The sequence below is a fragment of the Lemur catta genome, chromosome 16, assembly GCF_020740605.2.
Source record: "Lemur catta isolate mLemCat1 chromosome 16, mLemCat1.pri, whole genome shotgun sequence".
Taxonomy (NCBI): domain Eukaryota; kingdom Metazoa; phylum Chordata; class Mammalia; order Primates; family Lemuridae; genus Lemur; species Lemur catta.
The window spans coordinates 2114804-2139401 of NC_059143.1; the positions used below are offsets into that span (position 1 = coordinate 2114804).

General features: G+C 41.9%; 1 protein-coding gene and 1 pseudogene across 2 annotated transcripts in view; both read right to left on the reverse strand.

Annotated features, from left to right (window-relative positions):
* RUFY1 (RUN and FYVE domain containing 1) overlaps positions 1-24598 on the reverse strand; it is a 51370-nt gene that overhangs the window by 15793 nt on the left and 10979 nt on the right. For both annotated transcript variants that reach the window (XM_045527742.1, XM_045527743.1), the window contains exons 4-11: positions 21287-21388; positions 19998-20121; positions 12941-13002; positions 9398-9463; positions 6821-6890; positions 3561-3662; positions 2527-2643; positions 1593-1760 (exon numbers count right to left, since the gene is read on the reverse strand). In XM_045527742.1, the coding sequence (XP_045383698.1) occupies positions 1593-1760; positions 2527-2643; positions 3561-3662; positions 6821-6890; positions 9398-9463; positions 12941-13002; positions 19998-20121; positions 21287-21388 (811 nt within the window). The remainder of the gene's footprint in view (positions 1-1592; positions 1761-2526; positions 2644-3560; positions 3663-6820; positions 6891-9397; positions 9464-12940; positions 13003-19997; positions 20122-21286; positions 21389-24598) is intronic.
* On the reverse strand, positions 11221-12122 carry LOC123621793 (annotated as a pseudogene).

Genomic DNA, 24598 nt, shown 5'->3' on the forward strand with positions numbered 1-24598 from the left:
CCCAGATTTCTCAGCTCTTCTATTTTAGAGCCTCTAAATTATTATGGCACTTCCGTTCCCAAAACTAACGCACATTAGATCTATATGATACTGACCAAAACCAGAAGAAAATGTAAAAATATTTAAAATAGACAATTTGTCAGGGGGGTGAAACTATTTTCCTCCTTTCCTCTTTTGTTTTACTTCAATTTTCATTGTTATTGTTATAATATTGATTATGTACTAATTTAAAAACAGACAGGAAAAAATAACAGTTAATAGTAATCTCTACTCTCACATTATCTTTGACAGATATTAGCGAAAGTGAGAGTGAAACCATATCCACGGAAAATGAGGTGTGACTATTTTGGCAATAAAATAGGAAACAGAAAGTAAAAAAAAGAAAAGTTTTCTTTTCTGGGTAGCTTCTGGGCAAAAAAGCTTCCCAACTTTTAGATGTTATTTTTCAAACTCTGGCATGATTGATTCTTTCTGGGCTAGTTCCCCTGCACCACTCTGAAATGACACAGGAGAGGCAAGCAGCTATAGCTATGTGGCCCAGAAGACTCAGCAAGACTACCTTTTTTTTTAGAGACAGTCTCACTCTGTCACCCAGGATAGAGTACAATGGCCCAATCATAGCTCACTGCAACTTCAACCTCCTGGGCTCAAGCAGTCCTCCCACCTCAGCCTCCCAAGTAGCTGGGACTACAGGCGTAAACTACCATGCCAGGCTAATTTTTAAATTTTTTGTAAAGGTGGGGATCTCGCTAGGTAGCCCAAGCTGGTCTCAAACACTGGCCCTCAAGAGATCCTCCTGCCTTGGCCTCCCAAAGTACTGGGATTACAGGTGTGAGCCACTGCACCTGGCAAGATTAAGTTAATGGCAAAGTTTAAAAAATAATACTAAATGATATCCTTAATTCACTTCTCTGTTTGTTGGTGGAAATAGTTACTTAAATAGAAGGAAATACAGAGCAAGGAGACAGTGAAGGTGGGATGGACAAAGGTTGGGTTTGGATTAAAAAGACATGCTCAGTTTTTAGCTCTACTTATTAGCTGTGCCACCAGGGGCATGTGATTTTGCCACTTGGTTCTGCCTTGTCACTTACCTTTCTCCCTATTTCTCAGGGATCGACTGCTGTGAGGATCAAATTAAATAAATGCAGGCGGGCAGATCGTCTGAGCTCAGGAGTTCGAGACCAGCCTGAGCAACAGTGAGACCCCATCTCTACTAAAAAAATAGAAAGAAATTAGCTGCACAACTAAAAGTCTATATAGAAAAAATTAGCTGGGCATGGTGGCACAAGCCTGTAGTCCCAGCTACTCGGGAGGCTGAGGCAGGAGGATCGCCTGAGCCCAGGAGTTTGAGGTTGCTGTGAGCTAGGCTGACGCCACGGCACTCTAGCCTGGGCAACAGAGTGAGACTCTGTCTCAAAAAATATATATAAATAAATAAATAAAATAAAGACAATAACAAGTAGCAGGGCTAGGACCAGGTCTGACACACACATGGGCTCGCAGGCGTGTGTGTTCACTCTGTGGGACAACAGCGTAGGGCTGGCAGGCAGCAGGAAACCAGGCTGTGACACGGACACAAAGGCGACTCCCACCTGAACTTTGTGAAACATCTGTAAATTAATCGCTTTGACTTCTTCCAGCTGCTGGCGGAGGGCAACGAGCGTGTCCTGCTTCTCGTGGGTGTCCTTTTCCAGTAGCTTCATTGCAATTTCCATTTCAGTTTTCATTCCAATTTGTAACTCCAGTTCTTTTTCTAGTTCCTTAAAAGGATACGAACAAGGAAAATGTTATTAAAGTAATCACAGAAATGTATTTAACGAAGGTTGTATCTTGGGCAATGCCTAAAATGCAAAATCCTAAAGGTCCAAATAGGTTAGGGAGATTGAGACAAGTCGGGAGCAGAACCAGAGGACGTTTTTTCTCACTGTGCAATTAAAGCTGGCTCTATGCCAAGCCAACAGAAAGCTGGTCAGTGGCAAGATGGGCTTAGATTTCCAGCAACCACGTTCCTCAAACCCACAGATCAGAAGGCACAGTCTGAACGAGCCTCTGTCTTGTATATGAGCGCTGGAGGGATCTGATGGGGCAATGTTAGAATTTCTGGAATGGTTTGCTAGTTTATGACAACAAAGGTGAAACCCTTTTTAAACAGTTCTGTCCTAGGTTAGTCCGTCACATGTTTCCCTGCATCCATGCAAAGAAGCAAAGAAATAAAGCAGGTGCAAGAAAAGTGTTTAATAGAGAACTTTGGTCACTGATACGCAGACTGAGTAGAAATAAACAGGCCAGAGGCCATCACTGAGAACTATATGTTTAGAGAAACCGTGAGTCCAGTCTCAAAGCAATTCCTGAAAAAGGTTTAGCAAATGGGAAAAAATATAAGTGACAATGTGGAACTGACTTGTAAACAAATGGACAAAACAACTTCTGACTTTCCATGAACATGTGTGTGAAAAGCACTGACAGATTTAACTTAGAGGGCCAGCAGGGAGCTCTTCCCGAAGACATTCAGTCTCTCACACTCACCAATCGGACTTTCTTCTCCTCTTTTAGCTGCTTCCACACATCACTATACATTTCATCCAGACCTTGCCGGGTTTGCTTGTAAGTCTCCAACTCAACTTTGGTATCCTGTTTTGTTATCTATATCAAACAAGAACACCAGGGGAATGGTTTGCTTATGGAAAGCAAGCTAATTTACAAAGTATTTTAAAATATACCATAATTTTTTTAAATGTAGGATAATATTTTTCTCTTTTTTTTTTGAGACAGAGTCTTGTTCTGTTGCCTGGGCTAGAGTGCCGTGGCGTCAGCCTCACTCAAAGCAACCTCAAACTCCTCGGCTCAAGCGATTTTCCCACCTCGGCCTCCCAGAGTGCTAGGATTACAGGCGTGAGCCACCACGCCTGGGTCTTTTTTCTTTTTGCCATAGAATGAAGTGTTCCCCAGTTTTTACTTTGTAAGCATGATAGAAAAAGGTTAAAGTTTTAAAGGTATCAGAACTTGAAGATAAAGGACTAGAGCAAGCTAACAGATTTTTGAAAAGTTAGGTTCATAAAGCAACTTATATTTAATTTTCTTTAAAACAGACAATAGTGCTTTGCAGGAAAGGCCCTCATTCAATCCAGTCAGTATTTATGAGCATGTTTTTAGCACTCAGTAGATTTAGTGGTGAATCAGTCTCTATCCTTAAGTCATTGGGTGAGACACAGCTACAAGCCAGCAATTCTACAAAATAACAAATGGATTCTATAATGGATGGATGCACAAAAAGCTATGGAAATATGGGAGGAGGGCCTAGGCCCACCCATGGGCCCCAGGGATGGCATTACAGAGGACTTAGCACGTGAGTGGAAGCTCAAGAAAGAAGAGGGAGTGTGGTATGCAAAGGCGCAGAGGTGAGGGAGTCCAAGCGGCCCAGTGCCCTGAGAGTGATGTGGGCAGTGACAGCGGCAAGAGGCACAATCTGAGGACTGGGTCGTTCGCCTATGAGCTTGAGACTGACGACGGGTCCGCTCGAGTGGGAAACATGCCGCCCAACTGTAAGGTCAATTTCTCACCTCTACACTCTTTTCACTTCTTTCTCGAATTAAATCATTCTGTTCTCTTAATTGTTGCTGTTCTTCTTGAAGTGAACAAATCCGGTCTGTTGCAGCTGAAAGCTGATTAAGAAAGATTTTGACATTTCTTAACATCATAATTAATCTTACTGTTCAAATCAAAAGCTAGAACTTATCTGGCATCTTCATAATTTACAATGTATTTTCACATGCTTGATATTTTATTTCCTTGTTTTGAATAGGTAATACATGGTTCTAAATTTCAACGACATAAAAATGTATGTAGTAAATTTCTCTCCCACCTTGCCCCCAGCCATCTCCGCCCTCCCTTTACAGAAAAGGTAGTATACTACTTAATGTGGACAAAGATTTACAGACACAAAAAATTAAAAATAGCCTGAATGTCCACTATTAGAGAAATGGTTAAATAAATTATAGTGGAAGCATCGAATAAAATATGTAGTTATTAAAATGCTTACAAAAGTTTTTTTTTTTTTTTTGAGACAGAGTCTCACTCTGTTGCCCAGGCTAGAGTGAGTGCCGTGGCGTCAGCCTAGCTCATAGCAACCTCAAACTCCTGGGCTCAAGCAATCCTCCTGCCTCAGCCTCCCGAGTAGCTGGGAATACAGGCATGCGCCACCATGCCCAGCTAATTTTTTCTATATATTTTTAGTTATCCAGAGAATTTCTTTCTATTTTTTCAGTAGAGATGGGGTCTCGCTCTTGCTCAGGCTGGTCTCGAACTCCTGACCTTGAGCGATCCTTCTGCCTCAGCCTCCCAGAGTGCTGGGATTACAGGCATGAGCCACCACACCTGGCCTTACAAAAGTTTTTAATGACTTGAGAACATATTTAAGATATAATACTAATAGGAAAAAAAAAAGAAGGCTTTATATGGTATGCTCTCACTTGTAACTAAAAAAAAAAAAGAACTAGGTTAAAAATGCTTAAGATCAGGACAATAGATACTAAATGATAAAAACAGCTGTCACTTAGCAAAGGGATTACAGACTTTTAATATTTTTTATAATTAAAGAAATTTTTTATTTCTAAGAGACAGGGTCTTGCTCTGTGACCCAGGCTGGAGTGCAGCGGCACGATCATAGCTCACTGCAGCCTCGAATTCCTGGGCTCAAGCGATCTTTCACCTTAGCCTCCTGAATAGCTGGAACTATAGGTGTGCGCCACCACATCCACCTAATTTTAAGTTTTTTTGTACAGACAAGGTCTTGCTATGTTGCCCAGGCTGGTTTCAAACTCTGGACCTCAAGTGATTCTCCTGCCTCAGCCTCCTGAGTAGCTGAGACTGCAGGTGCGTAACACCACGCCCAGCTCATAGGTTTTTTCTAATTCTTCATTCTTTTAAGTTTTTCTATCAGATAAGCAGAAGTATATTTTATCACTAGAGAGAGAAATAAAGATTTTGGGGGGAAGGATCAAAAACAAATCCTTAAGGAACATGGCCTAGAGGAAATCTTCCTCTCTTGGAAGAGTTAGCATGGGGAGGTTTAGGGAAAAGCTTATCGAAGTAGGATGCTTTCACGGCCCTGCCTAAGGAGAGGCTGTCCTGAGAGGCAAGGCAGATGCGCAAATACACCAACCACCCCCTCCACACGCCAGTCTCAGGGCCCAGCCAGCACAGCAGGCAGCGGGCAGAGCGGGGATGAGGCTGGAGGAGGAGAAAGCAGCAAGGCCTTTGTCCTTGGTATGTGGCTGTGCTCTCAGCACCATTCACTCACAGAGGGACCCTAAAGCCCGGAACTCCTCACCTCTTCTTTGTCAACAGCGTCAACAGTCCCTTAGAATTACTCTCGACTCAGACTCAGACTCCAGGCCTGGGGTTCCTAGACCTAACTGCTGTGCCCAAATCGGAGACTTTGAGGCTCTGAAGGAGGGCTGAGTTGCTAAGGGGACGGAGCAGGCAAAAACTCTGTGAGCTCATTGCCACCCCATGCTTGGAAGATACAGAGAGCACACCCTGAAAAGAGGTGAACTTTTCTCCAGAGCACATTTTTCTATTACAGTCATTTGCCTTTAAAGAAAATAGAACCCCGTTTTCTGGTCTCAAAAGCTAAATTAGACCTTCATTCAAAGCATGCCACCTTGCCGAGAGAACCAAGAAAGAGTAAATCTGCTTGTTCTAAAATCAAACAACTCCTGAGTGCCTCCCCACGCCAAGTGTTATATCAGGCGTATCTATGATATTAATCTTACTTAACCTTTACAACAATATTGTAACTTATGTATTATTACCTAATTTGGAGATGAAAAAGTGAGGCTCAAAGGCCTACCTACCCAAATGAGGCTCAAAGGCCTACGTACCAAGGTGAATGCAAATCCTCCAATGCTAAGTTCAGTGAAGTTTCTCCCATGATGATCTATGAACACTACCTTTGAGTTTCCCTCTACTCACACAAATTTGAGCTCCTCTCCTGATAGTCTTTCAGGGCTGGCCCCTCAGGAGAGAGCAGTCAGTTTAAAGGGAGTCTTAAATGGGGGTCCTTCGTTACAGGAGATGTTCTGAGACTCTCCTTTGGCTGGAACCCGCCTCTACGCCATGGAGGTGTTTACTATCAAGCCCCCTCTCAAAGCCCTCTTCCTTCCCTATGAGACTAGGTGGGGAGGTTTGAGCAGCCAGGGACCGCTACCTGTGGAAAGCCTCAGACAGGCTGTGCAACCCTCTCCTGCTAACAGGAGACAAGGTGTGTCCACCAGGGAGACTGCCGGGCAGCTGGCAGCAAGCTCTCTTCCTTGGCCTCAGCCCTCCTTCTTCCTGTCCTTTCATTCTCTCTCTTCCTAGTGAGAAAGCAGAGAAAGACCACACTGTGGGGAGACTGGTTCCATGCTCTTGTGAGGCGGAAGCAGAAGGGGTGGGCTAGGGTACTTATACCTCGTAACAGAGTCTGTGCTTTCTGGGGCAGCAGGGAGGCATATGACATCACAGCAAAAGCAGAAAAAGAAGAAGAAATTGCACTTTGACAACAAAAGTTGGGCTTTTCCAATGAGGAATTCTTTTCTATTGGACTACTTTGAGGTGATAAGACCTAAGTCACTTAGAACTGGATTATGATCAGCTGCGGTATCTCACTGGGAGCCCCAGACAGGGCAGAACACATTCTCCTGTCCCATGCACAGTGCAACTCGAGCTTAGCAATTCCCCTTCCTACCAGCAAGAAGCTCTGGTTAGACAGACCAACTAAACCATTTCTCTTAACCTTGGGTCATTCTGTTTTGTTTAAGAGTTTCAGTAAGTTACAAACCTCTTCTTGAAGCTTTGAATTAGTCTTTTCCAAGGCATCTATCTTGGTTTGAAGATCCCCAACTGTGCAGCTATAGAAAATAAAAGTATTAGGCAAACATGAACTTACATAAGCTGACTGTTCTCCCAACCTCTAAACAATAAGAAAGATTCCTAGATTTCCTGTACTAAATGGAAAGGCAAAGGGTCTCAAATTAACTCAGAAATGAGAATTCTAAGTGTGCATGTGTGAGTGTATACGTCCATGTATAGACACACATACACTCATTTTTCACTAAGTTTTATCTCTTAAGTATGCTATTCATTTTTTAGTTAATTGAAAAGGAAATATTTTTTGCCCCCAACACAATAGATGATGGGAATGAAAATGTGTTGGCAGTCATGTACCTAAAGTAATATTCATGGCCAGGCATGGTGGCTCATGCCTATAATCCCTGCACTCTGGGAGGCCAAGCGAGGAGGATTGCTTGAGGCCAGGAATTCCAGACCAGCCTGGGCGACATAGTGAGACCCTGTCTCCATAAAAAATAAAATTAAAATTAACCAGGCGTGGTGGTGCATGCCTATAGTCCTAGTTACTTGGGAGGCTGAGGCAGGAGAAATTGCTTGAGCTCAGGAGTTTGAGGCTGCAGTGAGCTATGATCATGCCACTGAACTCCAGCCTGGGTGACAGAGTAAGAACTCGTCTCAAAAAAAAAAAAAAAAAAAAAAAGTAATATTCATATCAAGGTATTAGTACTTTTGGATAGTAGGATCAAAGGTGATTTTCAAATCTTTTTTATATTTCCCCCCATTTTCAAAATATTCTTTAAGTAATATATACTATTTTTATACTAAAAAATATGTAAAAAGCTAATGCAATGAATCAGCAAATAGGAAAAGAGTAGACTTGATAAACAATAATCAATACCACAATAATGGTAGCTTATTTTTTAGAATATGTGCCAGGCCTTGTTTATTCTAAGCACTTTAAATGCATCAACTCATTTAATCCTCCCCACAGTTCGAGGAGGTAGATCCTATTATTAACCTACTTTACAGATGAGGCCCTAAAATTTATATTAAGGAACTCAAGTTCATACATCTAAAAAAGGGGAGCCAGCATCTGAACCCGAGGGATCTGGCTCCAGAGCCTGTACTTTTAGGCAACAGGCCACAGTGCCAAAATGGGTCCCTTTTGCCAGTGAGAGGGACAAACAAACAAACCTGGTAAGGCCCATGGAATCAAGGTTCAGGAATTGGGCAGGAGAAAAATAAAAATACAAAGATATAAAATGAAAAAGTAAGAAAAAAAAAAAAAAGACATGGAGCCAATGAAAAGTTTTCATAGTATACAATATTTAATTCTATACCAAATTTATAACTAAAAAATACCCATAAAATTTACATTTTTCTTAGAAAATATAAATTACCAAAAAAAGACATATCCTTACCTACATGAACTAACTACTGAGGAAAAACTGAAAAGCTGGCAAAATATTGCCTCATAAAGGCTTTGAGCTTCCCATTTTCAAGGAGCAAATAATACCCATGACCTAGAAGCTGTTCCCAGGCACAGCAATAAGGTAAAGCTTACTAATTCATTTTGTGAGGCTGCATAACCCTGATGTGACACCAGAGAAAGAAAACTATAAAACAATTAAGTTAGCTTACATGTTAAAAGGGTGGCTAAATTATTAAAACTATCACAAGGAGAGTCTGTCTCTGTAATACAGGAATGGTTTGACATAAAGAAGTCCATTAACAGAATGCATCACATCAGGAGATTAACGGATAAAAACCATGATTGCTTTAATGAATACTAAAGGCATCTGATAAAATTCAACATCCATTCCTTATAAAAAGTCTCAATAAACTAGGAATCAATCAAGGATCACTCTCAAAAATAGCCAACATCAATTAAGGAGAGCCTCAGAGCAGCGTCTCCCCAGCACGTCTGGAGGAGCACGCCAGCTTCCTTGCCTAGCTTTTGGGGCCAGAGTGGCTACCCCTGTGGAGCATGGCAAACGTGCACTGTACTCTCTAGAGGGAGCTCAGAGAGAGAATAACGTGTAAACGTGTCTTCCAAACACGGTAGGCTGAGAGTCGTCCCTGGACTCACCACCACTACCTCCAAGGACTAGTGTTTCAGGAAACACATCAGCAGTTTTCCAGCTAAAATAGAAAGTCAAGATAAAGATGCCTGCAGTCATGATCACATTGCTCTGGAAGCCTAGCCCAGTGGTTTTCAATCCTTTTTTCCTGCCCCAGTGCACCCCAGAGCTGTGTGCTAACTCCCAGCAGCAACCTGCATGGCAGGGATTTCCAACCTAGTGGCCCTGGGCCAAAGAGTGGAGAGTGTCTGTTTATGTACTGACCTCTCTGCACTGCATACTACATGAGACAAAGAACCAGAGACTTCCCAAGAAAAAATCTTACTTCTCCAGTCTGTACACATGAATGTTACCTGAATGATGACCTTTTTTCTTTGTTTGGAAAAGTTAGTTATAAATATATGGCAACTCAGAAAAGTTCCATGAAACAATGACAGGATGCCAAGTGTTTAACTGTAACACTGAAAAAAAGGAGTGAGTCCTACCTCAAGTGCCGGTTAAGTTCTTCCACATAATTTTTTTGATCAAGGACATCAGTAATTCTTTCGTGCCTTTTAAAAAGAGCAGAAAAAGGGAGAAATTTTTTAATTCATGGTTAATACTTTGTAACTGTCTCCAACCTTCCCATCAAGGTTATAGAAATACCAATGTCTTTAGGAAATCGAGAGACAGAGCTTAGTAACGTCTACATGGTCCCAGAGTAAACAGAGAGCATGTCTGGCCTGGGAACAGGCCCCAGGGGAGGAGGCTCCCTGCAGACGCCCTCCCCCTTCTGCAGACGGGGTCTCTGGGGTGAGGAGAGAAAGCCACAGGCATGCAGTGTGGAAATACCACCCGGCTCCTATTGTACTGAAGGAAATGACTCTGAGACTTTGTAAAACACAAAGCTGATCAGTCTAAAGGCTAGGGAAATTTGCGTTTAAAAAATGTCTTTGATATTTTAAAGTTAGGCTCTCCCCTTAATTTCCTTTTTTTTAATGGAAAAGTTAAAGATGTAGTTTATTGAAAGATATTTATCTTCTCACAGAGCAACAGCAAACAATCCAAACTAAAAGTTTAAATAAACATAAGTAACTTTAACTGGAGCCACTGCCTTCCACTACTTTACATGGGACATTCACTCTTAACGCAGAAAAACTGAATGACGTGTGATGACTTGGTTCTCACATCTGAGGGTCAAGCTGAGAGTAGACTAGAGTAGACAGATTCCTTGCCAACGAGGATTGATCTGTGGGGACAACTTCATTCTTAGAGTATGTCATGTAAGAGACATACATTTGAGAGAACAAAAAAGGATGAATTTTAAGACAAATACAGCTTTTCAACAAGATGTCACTAAGACTAGGCATTCTATTATGAGGGGAAACGACACCCATAACAAACTAACAAACTCACACATACTCCTTCTGATGTGGTACATAAAAAGTATGAAATATCAAAGAATTACCTTTTGGGGGTGTGTTACTTTAGACTTTGGTTTTCAAGGTCTAGTATAAACAGGTAGCCTGAACAGTTAAAAATAGGTGAATGTCAACTCATACTGCTACTCAGAAGGCTACCACTTAGGATATTCCTACACCACCACCAAAGTGCTGTGCGGGGAGGAATCAATGTGTATTATTAATAAAATAAAAATGAAGCCCCTTCCCCAAAACATGTGCAAAAACACTTGGCAGTTACTAACAAGAATTTCTTTAACAAAAAACATCTTAATTGTAGAACGAGAGACAGCAAAGCCAGAAAGATATAATATACCACCCTGCCTAGGAGGATGGATATTTGGGGTAAAATTAACTGTTCCCTGGGCTCCTTGGGACACATGCTACTCAGAGTGGGAGGGAGCACAAAGAGGAACTGGATGCAAGGTCCCCAGCCTGTGTGTCCTCCTTCACCTCTCCAGTGCCAACAACATTAACAAAACAAACACAAATTTACAAGACAATTCTTAAGCAGGTAATGATGAGTATAACCTGTAAGACTTTTTTGGGTGCATAGCTCTGGCCAGTGTACAAAGGTTATCTCCCTAATTTTTGAAGACATGAAGTTTTCTTCTTTCACAGTGGCAGGAGTCCATGCAAGATTTGTAAACAGCGATACAAAATGCTGTAACTTCGAGCTTGTACAAAACAGAAGAAGTAAATCCAAATTTACAAGTGGGTAAAAAAAACAGAGGGCAGCTTCATACAAAGTTCTTCCTCCAGTGCCAAGTGATTTTTTTTTATTACAAACATAATCCTGAGCTAAAAAACTTGAGATTTAGGGGAGAGCCATCTTTACATACAGAATATCCAAAGTATGCTTACTCTGTTTACTTTTCTCTAGTGATACTCAACTGCCAGAGACAGTTCTGAAAGTTGTGACTAGGAAGACGTTTACAGTTCAGCGTGGCCAGTCTGGAGCCGGCTGCAGTGCTCGCCGTGGAAGTGGACGAGGCACATCCTGCTTCCTGCAGCTCATCCTGGAGCTCCCGGCTGACAGCAGCCTGCAGGCTGCAGGAGTGAGCCCTGCTTTGGAAGGCAGCTCAGTAGAAAGGGTTTGCAGGAGCAGAGGCAGGCGAGTCAGTTCGTCCAGCGAGGAGTCTCTTTCCCACGCAGAATCTCTGATAAAGCCGAAGAAAACTGATTGCAGTTTTTAGGCATCAAATGATAGGCACTGCCTTTGCATTCTTTGCCCATATCATCTTTTAGGAAGTCAGTGCTCCCTAAAGCAGTAGCTTCTTTAAATTTAAATGTTACTCCTAGTTCAGAAGCATCTCCTGGGAAATGTCAAATATTCCTCAAAAGGGGTAAGGATGGCCAACATGAGTAAATTCTCTGCCATATACTTCAATTCCTGAATGAAAAACTCCAGTTCCAATGGGTCAGGTGTATTCGTCCATCCAGTACCTGTTGTGTGCGTTGAGCACCACTAACTGGTTAGCCCCCATGCCCTCCCCATGGCCGCCGCTCCTCCTCAAGCAGCTCTGCCTTTGCGGGTCGGTTGCCACCCTTGCCCACGTGGGTGCTTCAAGGGGCCTGTGCCAGGCACTAGGCGTATAGCCTGGCGCACAGCAGCAAAGGCGGAAGCACTGGGCAGCCTGGCAGCTCCAGGGCACCGTGGACAGAAGCCTCTGTACAGGCCGGGCTGGAGTGGTGACAGGCTCCCCTAACTTCTTTTTTTTTTTTTTGAGACAGAGTCTCGCTCTTTTGCCCTGGCTACAGTGCCATGGCATCAGCCTAGCTCACAGCAACCTCAAACTCCTGGGCTCAAGCAATCCTGCTGCCTCAGCCTCCCGAGTAGCTGGGACTACAGGCATGTGCCACCACGTCCAGCTAATTTTTTCTACATATATTTTTAGTTGTCCAGCTAATTTCTTTCTATTTTTAGTAGAGACAGGGTCTCGCTCGTCCTCAGGCTGGTCTTGAACTCCTGGGCTCAAACGATACACCCGCCTTGGCCTCCCAGAGTGCTAGGATGACAGGTGTGAGCCACCGCGCCCAGCCGAGCCCAGGATTTTGAGATGGCAGTGAGCTGTGATCGTGCCACTGCACTCCAGCCTGGGTGAGAGTCTGTCTCTCTCTCTCAAAAAAAGGGAAGAATGCCCTTGTGAACAAGGGTGAGGTGGTGAGGGAGGGGCATGAAAAGACATCCAAAACACACTATGATCAAAGAACAAGTCCAAGGGAACTTATATAGTACCGTCCCATTTATATTCAAGCAAACTATACTGTAAAGCAAAATACACTACAAACAAACATACACATGCAAAGCATTACACAAAGGCTTGGAAGGAGACCCAAGAGTAGCTTCCTCTTGCGGGGAGGAGTGGGACTGACTGAGGTGAGGGGTGGTGTGAGCAGGGAAATTCCACGGGTCCTCCCTGTTCTTCTGCACAGCTTATTTCCTTAAACAATGAGAACGGTAATTTATTGACTCTATAATTAAAAATAACTAAACAAAAACTAAAATCTCAAAGCAAAAACAAGAGAAGTGTTCTTTGCCAGGATTTGGTTAAAAATGTGAAGAACAACATACAACGCAGTACTTACTCCTTGCCACCATCAATATCCTGCACATCCTTAAGGTAGAGTGAAAAATCAATCACTCCAACCTGATCAAAATAAAATGCACAAGTTTAAATTAAAAATGACATTTCTTATTTTTCACAAACCTTACAACCTTTGAAATTCAGGGTATTTACATTCTCATCTCTTTCCTATGGACAGTTAAGGCTAACCAGTTCTATAAAGTTGCAATCAATCAAACAAACCAAAAGAAAAATAGCCCTAACCCTTCTAAAATAAAAACTTACAAGATGTTAGATTTAAGAGAATATTCTGAATTTTCACCACCTAGTTAAGATTAGTTTTGTGTGTTTAGTCAATAATCACATTGTTTTTTTTTTTTTGAGACAGAGTCTCACTCTGTTGCCCAGGCTAGAGTGCCATGGTGTCAGCCTAGCTCACAGCAACCTCAGACTCCTGGGCTCAAGTGATCCTCCTACCTCAGCCTCCTAAGTAGCTGGGACTACAGGCATGCGCCACCATGCCCGGCTGATTTTTTCTATATATATTTTTAGTTGTCCAGATAATTTCTTTCTATTTTTAGTAGAGACGGGGGTCTGATTCTTGTGCAGGCTGGTCTCAAACTCCTGAGCTCAAACAATCCACCTGCCTCAGCCTCCCAGAGTGCTAGGATTACAGGCGTGAGCCACTGCGCCCGGCCAATCACATTGTTTATAAAGATCAACAAAGTTCTTTGGGTACAAAGTAGTTTAAAAAAGGAGGGGGGGGGAGGAGGATGGGATGGGAGTGGGGGGAGAGAGATTGGGAGAGAGAGAGAGAGCATGCGGGCACACTCTTACTCTCTGGATCTCTAGACTAAAGTGGTGACCTTAACTGACACTGAGTCTTTCTTCCCTCAAATTTTGGTAGGTCTAGTCAGTATTTCAGGAAAATTCTCTACCCCTCCTGGGAACTGGGGAGGACCAAGACCCCTTACACATCTAAACATCAAGGGCTTGGCTAAGGAATAAAGCACTTGAGAGTGAGTAAGTGAAGCCATTCCTATTTGAAATACAAGAAAACTGGGTGTAACCTAAATGTCCATCAATAGAGCAAAGTGTACATCAGTTGTGTTACAGCCATGTCATGGAACTGCAGTCCTCAACCCCCAGGGACCCATCTGTGGCCTGGGCCACACAGAAGGAGGTCAGCTGTAGGCAAGCTGAAGCGTCAACTGTATTTACAGCTGCTCTCCATCACTCGCATCACCGCATAAGCTCCGCCTCCTGTCAGATCAGCGGCGGCACCAGATTCTCAGGAGCGTAAACCCTACTGCGCATGCGAGGGATCTAGGTTGCGGCTCCTTATCAGAATCTAAGGCCTGATGAGCTGAGGTGGAGCTCAGGCAGTGATGCTAGTGCTGGGGAGCGGCTGCAAATACAGATTATCATTAATTAGCAGAGATAAATAAATATAATAAATATAAACAAATAAAACAATATAATGTGCTTGAATCATCCCAAAACCACCCTCTACCCGTCCGTGGAAAAACTGTCTTCCCTGAAACCAGTTCTTGGTGCCAAAAAGGTTAGATACCACTGTCATAGAATCTCCATGACCATAACAAAGAATGCAACTGATAGATTGCTAATATAACTAATTGCTAACTAATAACTAGATTGCTAACTAATATAAAAAAGCTCCAGGATACAATTTTAAGTCAAAGAATAATATGTACAGCATTAACTTCATTATAGTAATTGCACTTGAAGCTTAATGACACTTTAGGCCTGATAATTAAAAAAAGAAAAAAGAAAAAAAAAAGCCCAAAGCTATGTGTGATGGTTTTAAGACATATCTCCAACTTCTCTGACATGGCTCCCACCACGGGGAACCTATATTCCCAATCCTTGAACCTGGGAGGCCTTAGTGCCTGTCTTGATGAGTAAAATGCAGTACAAATGCTGTGTGACTTCGGCAGCTAGGTGTAAAGAGGCAATACAGCTTCCACCTGGCTCCTTCTCTTGAGGCACATACCTTTAAAGTTCTGAGCTTCCATGTAAGAAGTCTTGGCTCCCTGAAGCCACACTGGTGGGGACCATATGAAGGCCACATGCAAAAAGAGATGCCCTAGAGGCCCTGCTGTTCCAGCCCCCAGCTCTTTCGGTCTTCTCAGACCAGAAGACAGACTCGGGAGAGAGCAGGCCTTCAGGCGATTCCGACCCCAGCCACCATCTGACTGTGATCACATGAGTTCTTGAGCAAGAACCACCTCGCCAAACCCAGTCAACCCCAACTGTGAGAGATACCGTGATTGTTGTCGCTTGACTGTTGTTGACTTGTTACACAATAATAGAAAACCAGAAGAGATTTAATTTAAAACAAAACCTATGTATACATAAATGCATAGAAAAAGAGAAAAGCTTCTAGAAAGATTTTCCCCAAAATTGTTACCATTACCTGTGGGGAACAGAGAGGAACTCAGGGGGGAAGGGAGAAAGGGAGGTTGAATTTCTCTTTGAACATTATAGACTTCTGTAACGCCCAATTTTCCCCAACAAGCATGCATTTCTTTTGTAATAAAAAATTAAGCCATAAAAAACATATTCAACTGGAAAAAACCAACAGAAAGAATGAATACCCAAAGCAGAAATGATAAATGAGAGTTGGTTTTTCAAGCTCTAACAAAGTAGATAAATCTCTACCATTGATGTGATATATAAATATGATCAATATTTAGCAAATGCGAAGTATTACAAACGAGAACAATGAGATTTTAAAAAGCTGTAAGAGAATACTTTCATATAACTCTGGCTTAATAGATCTGAAGGAAATGATTTCTAGAAAACTATAAATGACTAAAAAATTGTCCTAAAACTCAGGAAACCAATAAACTGATCAAAAACTATGCCAAAATTAAAGTAGTCAAAAAACTAAGACCAGGCCGGGCGCGGTGGCTCACGCCTGTAATCCTAGCACTCTGGGAGGCCGAGGCGGGTGGATTGCTCGAGGTCAGGAGTTTGAGACCAGCCTGAGCAAGAGTGAGACCCCGTCTCTACTAAAAATAGAAAGACATTATCTGGCCAACTAAAAATCTATATAGAAAAAATTAGCCGGGCATAGTGGCGCATGCCTGTAGTCCCAGCTACTCGGGAGGCTGAGGCAGGAGGATCGCTTAAGCCCAGGAGTTTGAGGTTGCTGTGAGCTAGGCTGACGCCACGGCACTCATTCTAGCCTGGGCAACAAAGCGACACTCTGTGTTAAAAAAAAAAAAAAACAACAAAAACTAAGACCAAAAAAGGCATAAGAGTGAAGCGGTCATACCAATTAATTCTAGTAAACCTTCAAAGGAAAAGTAATTCCTCCTCTGATAAACTGTGTTGGAAAACAAGAAAAACAACATTTTCCAGTTTATTTTATGAGGCTAATATATTCAAAATAAACTGGTGCAGAACAGTAACACGAGAAATCGGACGTCAAGAGCAAACATTCACACTTCATGGTGACATGCTAGAGGCACTGCCATTCAAGACAGGACTAGATCAGAATGCTCACTAACATTATCTATTATTTAATAAAAGTCTCAAAGGAGTTTTCATTTTGCAATTTACAAAAAAGATGTTGAAGTTCATCTGGTAGAATGGACAGCCTAGAACTATTTAAAACAGAAGTGTAACACAGTAGATAGCAGGTTAACTACCAGAGTGCAGAACACACTATGTGGCGCTAGTACTTAAAAGAAAGTGCTACTGGCACAGGGATGAAGAGAGTCAGGGACCAAACAGAAGAGTTCAAAAATAAACTAAACATAATATGGATATTTCATATATGATAAAGCTAGAATTTCAAATTATCAGAAAAAATATATTTAATAAGTGATATTGAGAAAACTGGCATACTATTTATAAATAAAATCTAGATTCCCATTTCACACCATTGTCAAAACAAATGATAAATTATTGAAATGTAAAAAATAGATATCTGATTTTTAAAATTAGGTTAACTTTTAGGTGGAAAAGGACCTTCAAAGGACAGTACCTTAGAGGGTACAAACTAAACATCTGGTAAATTTGACTGCAAAAGAATAAAAAATTCTATAGGGCAAACCACCCCTAAGAAATCAGAAAAAAAAAATTATCACAAAAAATTCTGATAAAGGGTCAATATCCTTAGTCTGTAACAAAGAAGTGGAAAAAGATAGAAAACTAAGAAAAATGGGCAAAGGTTGTGAAAAGATAGTTACAAATGCTGAACCACCAATGGCAAATAAAACATGAAAAAATACTTATAAATTTGAAATGAGTTGTTTTATCAGATTGAAAAAAACCAAGAGTGCTCATCATATCCCGCGTCAGCAAGAGGAAATGGGTTCTCTCACATGTTGCCAATGGAGTGTATAATGGAAGACTTTTCTGGAGGTCAATTTTACAGGATCTATCAAAATGTAGAATGTGTGGGCCGGGCACGGTGGCTCACGCCTGTAATCCTAGCACTCTGGGAGGCCGAGGCGGGAGGATCGTTTGAGCTCAGGAGCTCGAGATCAGCCTGAGCAAGAGCGAGACCCTGTCTCTACTAAAAATAGAAAGAAATTATCTGGCCAACTAAAATATATATAGAAAAAATTAGCCGGGCTTGGTGGCACATGCCTGTAGTCCCAGCTACTGGGGAGGCTGAGGCAGTAGGATCGCTTAAGCCCAGGAGTTTGAGGTTGCTGTGAGCTAGGCTGACGCCACGGCACTCACTCTAGCCTGGGTAACAAAGCAAGACTCTGTCTCAAAAAAAAAAAAAAAAAAAAAAAAAAAGAACAAAATGTAGAATGTGTGTACTTTGACATAGTAATCTAAAATTTATCTTAAGGAAACAAATGGACAAGAATGAAAGAGCTTTAAGGATGTTAATAATATTGCTGTTACAATATGGAAACAACCAAAATTAGTAAGGTATTAGTTAAATTATAGTAATTAAAAAATGGAATACTGGTCAGACTCGGTGGCTCACACCTGTAATCCCAGCACTATGGGAGGCCAAGGAAGGAGGATCACTTGAGGCTTGGAATTTGAGACCAGCCTGGGCAACATAGTGAGACCCCTATCTCTACAAAAAAGTAAAAAATTAGTTGAGCATGGTGGTGAATACCTGTAGTCTAAGCTACTCAGGAGGATGAGGCAGGAGAATCACTTAAGCCCAGGAGTTCGAGGCTGCAGTGAGCTATGATAGCACCATTGCACTCCAGCCTGGGAAACTCTTGTCTCAAAAAAAAAAAAAAAAAAAAAGAATATAGGCCAGCTGTGGTGGCCTGTAACCCTAGCACTCTGAGAGGCCCAGGCAGGAGTAACACTTGATTGAGGTCAGGAGTTCGAGACCAGCCTGAGCAAGAGTGAGACCCCATCTCTACTAAAAATAGAAAAATTAGTTGGGCATGGTGGTGCATGCCTGTAGTCCCAGCTACTTGGGAGGCTGAGGCAGGAAGATAGCTTGAGCCCAGGTGTTTGAAGTTGCAGTGAGCTATGAAGACATCACTGCACTCTAGCCCAGGTGATGTAGCAAGATTCTGTTTCAAAAAAAAAAAGAATACCATTTACAATGGTTTTACATGTCTATTGTCATTGAGAGCTGTGTGGAACGTTTTGTTAAAGTTTTAAAAATTACAAAATGGAGTACTTAGAATAATCATAGTTTGGCTTAGTAAACAAAGAAAATGCCAAAACATGTCACTCTAAAATACACAAATACACACACACACACCTTTGTTCATGTGCTGGAAGGATATATACCAAAATGTAACAATGTAACACTGAATTAACTGTCTCCATGTAATGGGAGTTCTGTGTGATATTTAGTTTCTTGTTTCTTTTCTATTTTTTTTTTGAGACAGTCTTACTGTCACCCTGGGTAGAGTGCAGTAGCAGTGGCGTCATCGTAGCTCACTGTGACTTCAAACTCCTGGGCTCAAGCGATCCTCCTGCATCAGCCTGCTGAGTAGCTGGGGACTACAGGTGCAAGCCACGATGCCCAGCTAATTTTTCTATTTTTAGTAGAGACAGTGTTTCGCTCTTACTCAGGCTGGTCTTGAACTCTTGAGCTCAAGCAATCCTCCCGCCTCAGCCTCCCAGAGTGATAGAATTACAGGTGTGAGCCACCACACCTGGCCGATGTTCAGTTTCTTTTCAAACATACTTCTTGTAATTTTTTTGAAAAAGTTTCAACATGCAAAAAAAAATAAAACTGTTTTTTAAAAAAAGGAAAGAGAGGCTACAAAAAAAGTTACCTGGGTGTGGAGGGATGAGGGAAGCTTTAGCTTTTTCAGGTCCAAACGAGTGGCAGGAAGAAAGCTGGGCAGTAGCCCAGCCACAGGTACAAGAGGGTGCAGGTGGAGGATGGGTCAGGCAGACATTTGCAGTCCCTGCCACTGGGAGCTCAGGCCTCAGCCCTGGTCCCCAACTCCCATGCAGGAAGAAAGCCCATCCTGAGGGGGCTGTGCCTCCCCACAGGAGTTCCACACCTTACAACTTACTCTCCTTTGTGCCCCATTTTATTAACTTGACTTCACGGATCTCTCCTGACTCTATCTTTACCACTTTCCATCCAACCTTTTGGAACTTCTAGACTAGTCTTCTCAATGTTTTTGCTGTCTCTATTCTTGGCTACCTCTAATTCATGACCTGAATGGCTGCTAGATTGATCTTTCTCAAACCCAGGCCTGATCATTTCAGTGTACAGCTTAAAAACTTCCAGCAACTTCCCAAAGCTCAAGGGATACAAGCTAACCCCTTTAGCATGGCACTGATGGCCTAAGAACTGGGCCCAGCCTCCACCTTCACTGCGCCCACTGAGCATCCTAAGTTCCAGCCACAGAGAACTGCCTGCCGGTTCCCAAACAAGCCGAGCTTTCTGTGTGTGCCTCTGCCATGCCACTTCTTCAGCCTTCCCTGAGACCTTCCCTAGCCGCTCCCCTCCTCCTCAACATAGTACCTCACCCAGTCCCCTACCAGAGGGCTGTCTGCCAGCTGCCCCTTTTTTGGTGTAGCGCATGGCTGTACATGCTATGTAACATCCCTGGCCTACTGAAGATATTCTATCTAGAGCCGAAATTCCATTTTACCTGAGAATCCAAGTCCTCTCCTTTTAAGCAGAGATTGGCATCAAGAACATTGAGTCCCACCAGCAGGCCGACAATCACCATCCCTTCTTCCTCCATCATTAATGCCTCAGGCTCATAGAACTCACTGCAAGAGACAGATAAGACAAGGACAAGGCAGAGAAACACCTTTACTCCCCCTTCACCCCGCCCCCCCAGCCGGAAGCTACCTGGTGTGAATTTCCTTCCCTCCTTTCTATTTCCCTCCGTCACCTTGTCACTTCGAATGCTGTTTCCTCTCCCCTCTTCCTATGGCTTAGAACGGGCTCTTCCCTCCTCCTGTCTAACTAAGGTTAACTCCTCTGTTTAGGCCCAGGACACCGGCCCTTCCCATCTCCTCTCAGTCACCGCATTCCTGATGTCACTCTGCCCCTCCTATGTCTCAAGTGGCTCTTCCATGGTGATACGGACCACTTCTACAATCACACTCATGTAAACAATAACGGGATTCCAAAGATTCCTCACATCCAAGAATAAAACTCTTCCCTTTTCCTTGTGTCCTACAGAGCAACGCTTGCTGCCTTTATGTCCTTACCTGCCAGTCATCTCGACCGTTTGCTGTGGGGCTCCATCCCCTATTACTGCTTTGGTCACCAATGATTTACTAGGTTACCAAATCCAGTGGCACCCAGGCCACTGCGTGTGTGTGTGTGTGTGTGTGTGTGTGTTCATGAGAACTTACTGTCTTAAGAATCAGTTCATTAGCAAAGTGATAGATATGGCAATTACCCTGATTTGATATACAACGTATGCATGCACTGAAACACCACACTGTACCCCATAAATATGTAGAATTATGTGTCAATTATAAATAAAAAATTAATTGAAAAAAAAAAGAATTGGTTCATTAGAACAAAATCAGTAACTCAGAGTTACTCAGTGTAACTATACTCAGAGTATAAAGTATATACAATATTCAAAATCAGTATTTATCATGTAAAGACATGTTTAATAAAAAGCCATGACTTGAAAACACTAAAAAACTTGGGTTTTAGGCCATGCTATAAAAGTTACTTTATCTCAATTAGACAAGAGATTTAACTCTAGAGAGATCCTTCCCTTGTATTAATAAATTATCAGAGTCAACAGAAAAGTTCTTTTATAATGACTGTTTACTCATATAGTTATAAATATAAAAAACGAACCAGTCATAAATTTTTGTGAACATTATACTCTCATTTTAATCAAAAATTATCTATAGAGCTATGTTCTAATTATTTACAAAGCAAAAGATAAGAGAGGTGACATAATACCTTAAGAGATGTTTATTGTCTATAAGCACTTTCAGATAATCTGCCAGTTTCTTTTGCATGAGTGCAAGATAAAGCCAAGCTCTGCCTCTTCCCACAGCTGTCCTAGAATTCAGAGAGTCAAATTGTTGTGGTATAACAACAACAAACACAGAATAAACCCTCAGTTCAGCCCGACAGATACACATACTCATACATATTCATGTTTACGAATACAGAGAATACTCTAAGAATAGCTGCTTTGGGGTTGGGGCAGAAACGCACACTACGTGCGCAGGCAGAGAACGGCTCACTGCACACCTCCGGCCACCATTTGAATTTTGTACCAGGGCATGCATTTTTTTTCAACACAAAAGGAAAAAATTTGAAGCCACAAAAATCTGATTTCTAGAACAAATACAATTAGACAATGCTTTGCATATATTTATAAAATTTCATAGGGAGCCAGGAAATAACAGGTTAGATTTGTATAATGGATAAACATTCTTTTAAAAGACTAACACAGGCTGGGCGCGGTGGCTCACACCTGTAATCCTAGCACTCTGGGAGGCTGAGGTGGGTGGATCGCTCAAGGTCAGGAGTTCGAGACCAGCCTGAGCAAGAGCAAGACCCCCATCTCTACTAAAAATAGAAAGAAATTATCTGAACAACTAAAAATATATAGAGAAAAAATTAGCCGGGCATGGTGGTGCATGCCTGTAGTCCCAGCTACTCGGGAGGCTGAGGCAGCAAGATCGCTTAAGCCCAGGAGTTTGAGGTTGCTGTGAGTTAAGCTGATGCCAAGGCACTCATTCTAGCCCGGGCAACAAAGCCAGACTCTGTCTCAAAAAAAAAAAAAAAAAAAGACTCACACAGAACATAGTGCTTGTTAAAGTATTTATGTCTCATAAGATTTCTAAGGCATTAGCTCAAAGGTGCAATTCTGTTTTATTTTTAATTCTGGTAAATTACACACAACATAAATTTATGATCGTAACCATTTTTAAGCATATAATTCAGTAGTGTTAATTACACTCTCACTGTTGTACAACCAATCTCATTGTGAAAAGGCCTATGTTAAACATTAAGAGAAAGAAAAGAGCCGGGTTCAGTGACACTCGCCTGTAGTCCCAGCTGTCAGGAGGCTAAGGCAGGAGGATCACTTGAGCCCAGTGTGCAAGGCTGTAGTGTGACTGCACCTGTGAACAGCCACTGCACTCCAGCCTGGGCAACACAGTGAGACCCCCCATCTCTAAAAAAAAAAAAATAAGAAAGAAAAAGGAAAAAAAAGGCCTCCCAATTATAGACTTAAAACTGTTTAAGGCAAAAAAATGCCGGGCGCCGTGGCTCACGCCTGTAATCCTAGCCCTCTGGGAGGCCAAGGCGGGTGGATTGCTCGAGGTCAGGAGTTCGAGACCAGCCTGAGGGAGACCCTGTCTCTACTAAAAATAGAAATAAATTATCTGGCCAACTAAAATATATATATAGAAAAAAAATTAGCCGGGCATGGTGGTGCATGTCTGTAGTCCCAGCTACTCGGGAGGCTGAGGCAGTAGGATCGCTGAAGCCCGGGAGTTTGAGGTTGCTGTGAGCTAGGCTGATGCCATGCACTCACTCTAGCCTGGGCAACAAAGTGAGACTCTGTCTCAAAAAAAAAAAAAAAAAAAACTGTTTAAGGAAGAAAAAGATTCTGCTCTAAGAGAGTAGCTGCATTTGTAACATCCAAGAAAGTAGCAAAGGTAAGGCTGTAATCAATAACCTGCATAAAAGGAGCTCTCAGAGACAAAGACCATGCTACGAGGGTCAGAATCACCCTCGGTAATTTCAGAAGCCAGGCTCAGAAGGGTTAATCTAATTTCATCAATAAAAAAGCCTTTGGAACACACATGCAGACACATAAAAAATGTTAAAGCAGAGTAAAAAGGAGAGGAAATAGAATAAAAAAGATATTTACTGTTGTCATGGTGTGAAAAGCAAAGGCTGACATGTGTAGTCCAGGGGGCAGGGGGAGTATACAACTTTCTACTGGGCAATTTGACAAAAGGTTATTAAAATTCTACATCTAGTAATATATCCTCAGGAAATAACTTAGGATGGACACAACGTGGTACACTTGGGAATGGTCACCACAGCACTGTTTGTGATAATCAGAATCTGAAGGCAACCACAAAGCACAAAGGGGAGATGAACAAATTAGCTATACAACAGAATACTATTTGGCCATTTAAGAAATGATGCTCATCGGGAGGTTGAGGTGAGAGGATCGCTTGAGCCCAAGAGTTTGAGAACCAGCCTGAGCAACAAAGCAAGACCTCGTCTGAAACAAAATATGATGCTATGGATGAATATTTGATATAGAAAGATTTAAACTCTAATATTAAATGTAAAAAAAACTACAAAACAGTATATACAGTTTAAAACTGAATTTTTTTGGAATAGCAATAATACCTACACTTAGTTTAGAAACCAGAAATTATTACAAAGTATACAGCTGTAGCTCTCTCTGACCTGTCCTCCACTTCCCCATCCCCCCTTCCCCACATGTTAATACAATGTTCTTGGTTTAGGTTCACTTCTAAACCATTTTTATGAATCTGAAAACAAGTACAAGTATAAATTCTTTTCTCCACTTTTTACAAAAAAAATTAACATGTTTTACATACTGTTCTCAACTGGCTTATTTCACTTAACATCATCTTGAAAAATCTTTCCATATCAGCACACTAAGGACTGAGTTCATTTTTTCATAGATTTAGTGTTTCATTATTGGACTACACTGTAATTTATCTAACTGGTTTTCTTTTTTAAATCTAGGCTGGTTCTAACCTTCTGCTGTTACAAATAATGCTGCAATCGATAATTCTGCACATGTCACCTTCATGTGTGACATCTGTAGGATAGAACACCTGTAAGTGGCATTGCTGGGTCAAAGGGCAAATGCACTTGCAATTTTGGTGGACAGTGTTAAGCTGTCCTCTATGAGAATGTGCACGTGTGTGTGTGTGTGTGTGTGTGTGTGTGTGTGTGTGTGTCGGGGGTCAGGGGGGTAAAATAAAAATAGAATCTTATCTATTTGTCTGACTACACACTGAAAGGATCTGGAAGAATACTGACAACGATTTTTGTTTTTTTAAAAGACAGGATCTTGCCCAGGCTGCTCTTGAACTCCTGGCCTCAAGTGATACTCCTGCCTTGGCCTCCCCAAAGTGCTGAGAACCATTGTGCCTGGCAGATATCAGTAGTAGTTGTTTTCTGGGTAGTGAAATAATATAAGTTTGACAATTTCTTTGTAAAAAAATTTACATTTTGGCTTGCTTTTATTTCCTAATTATTTAT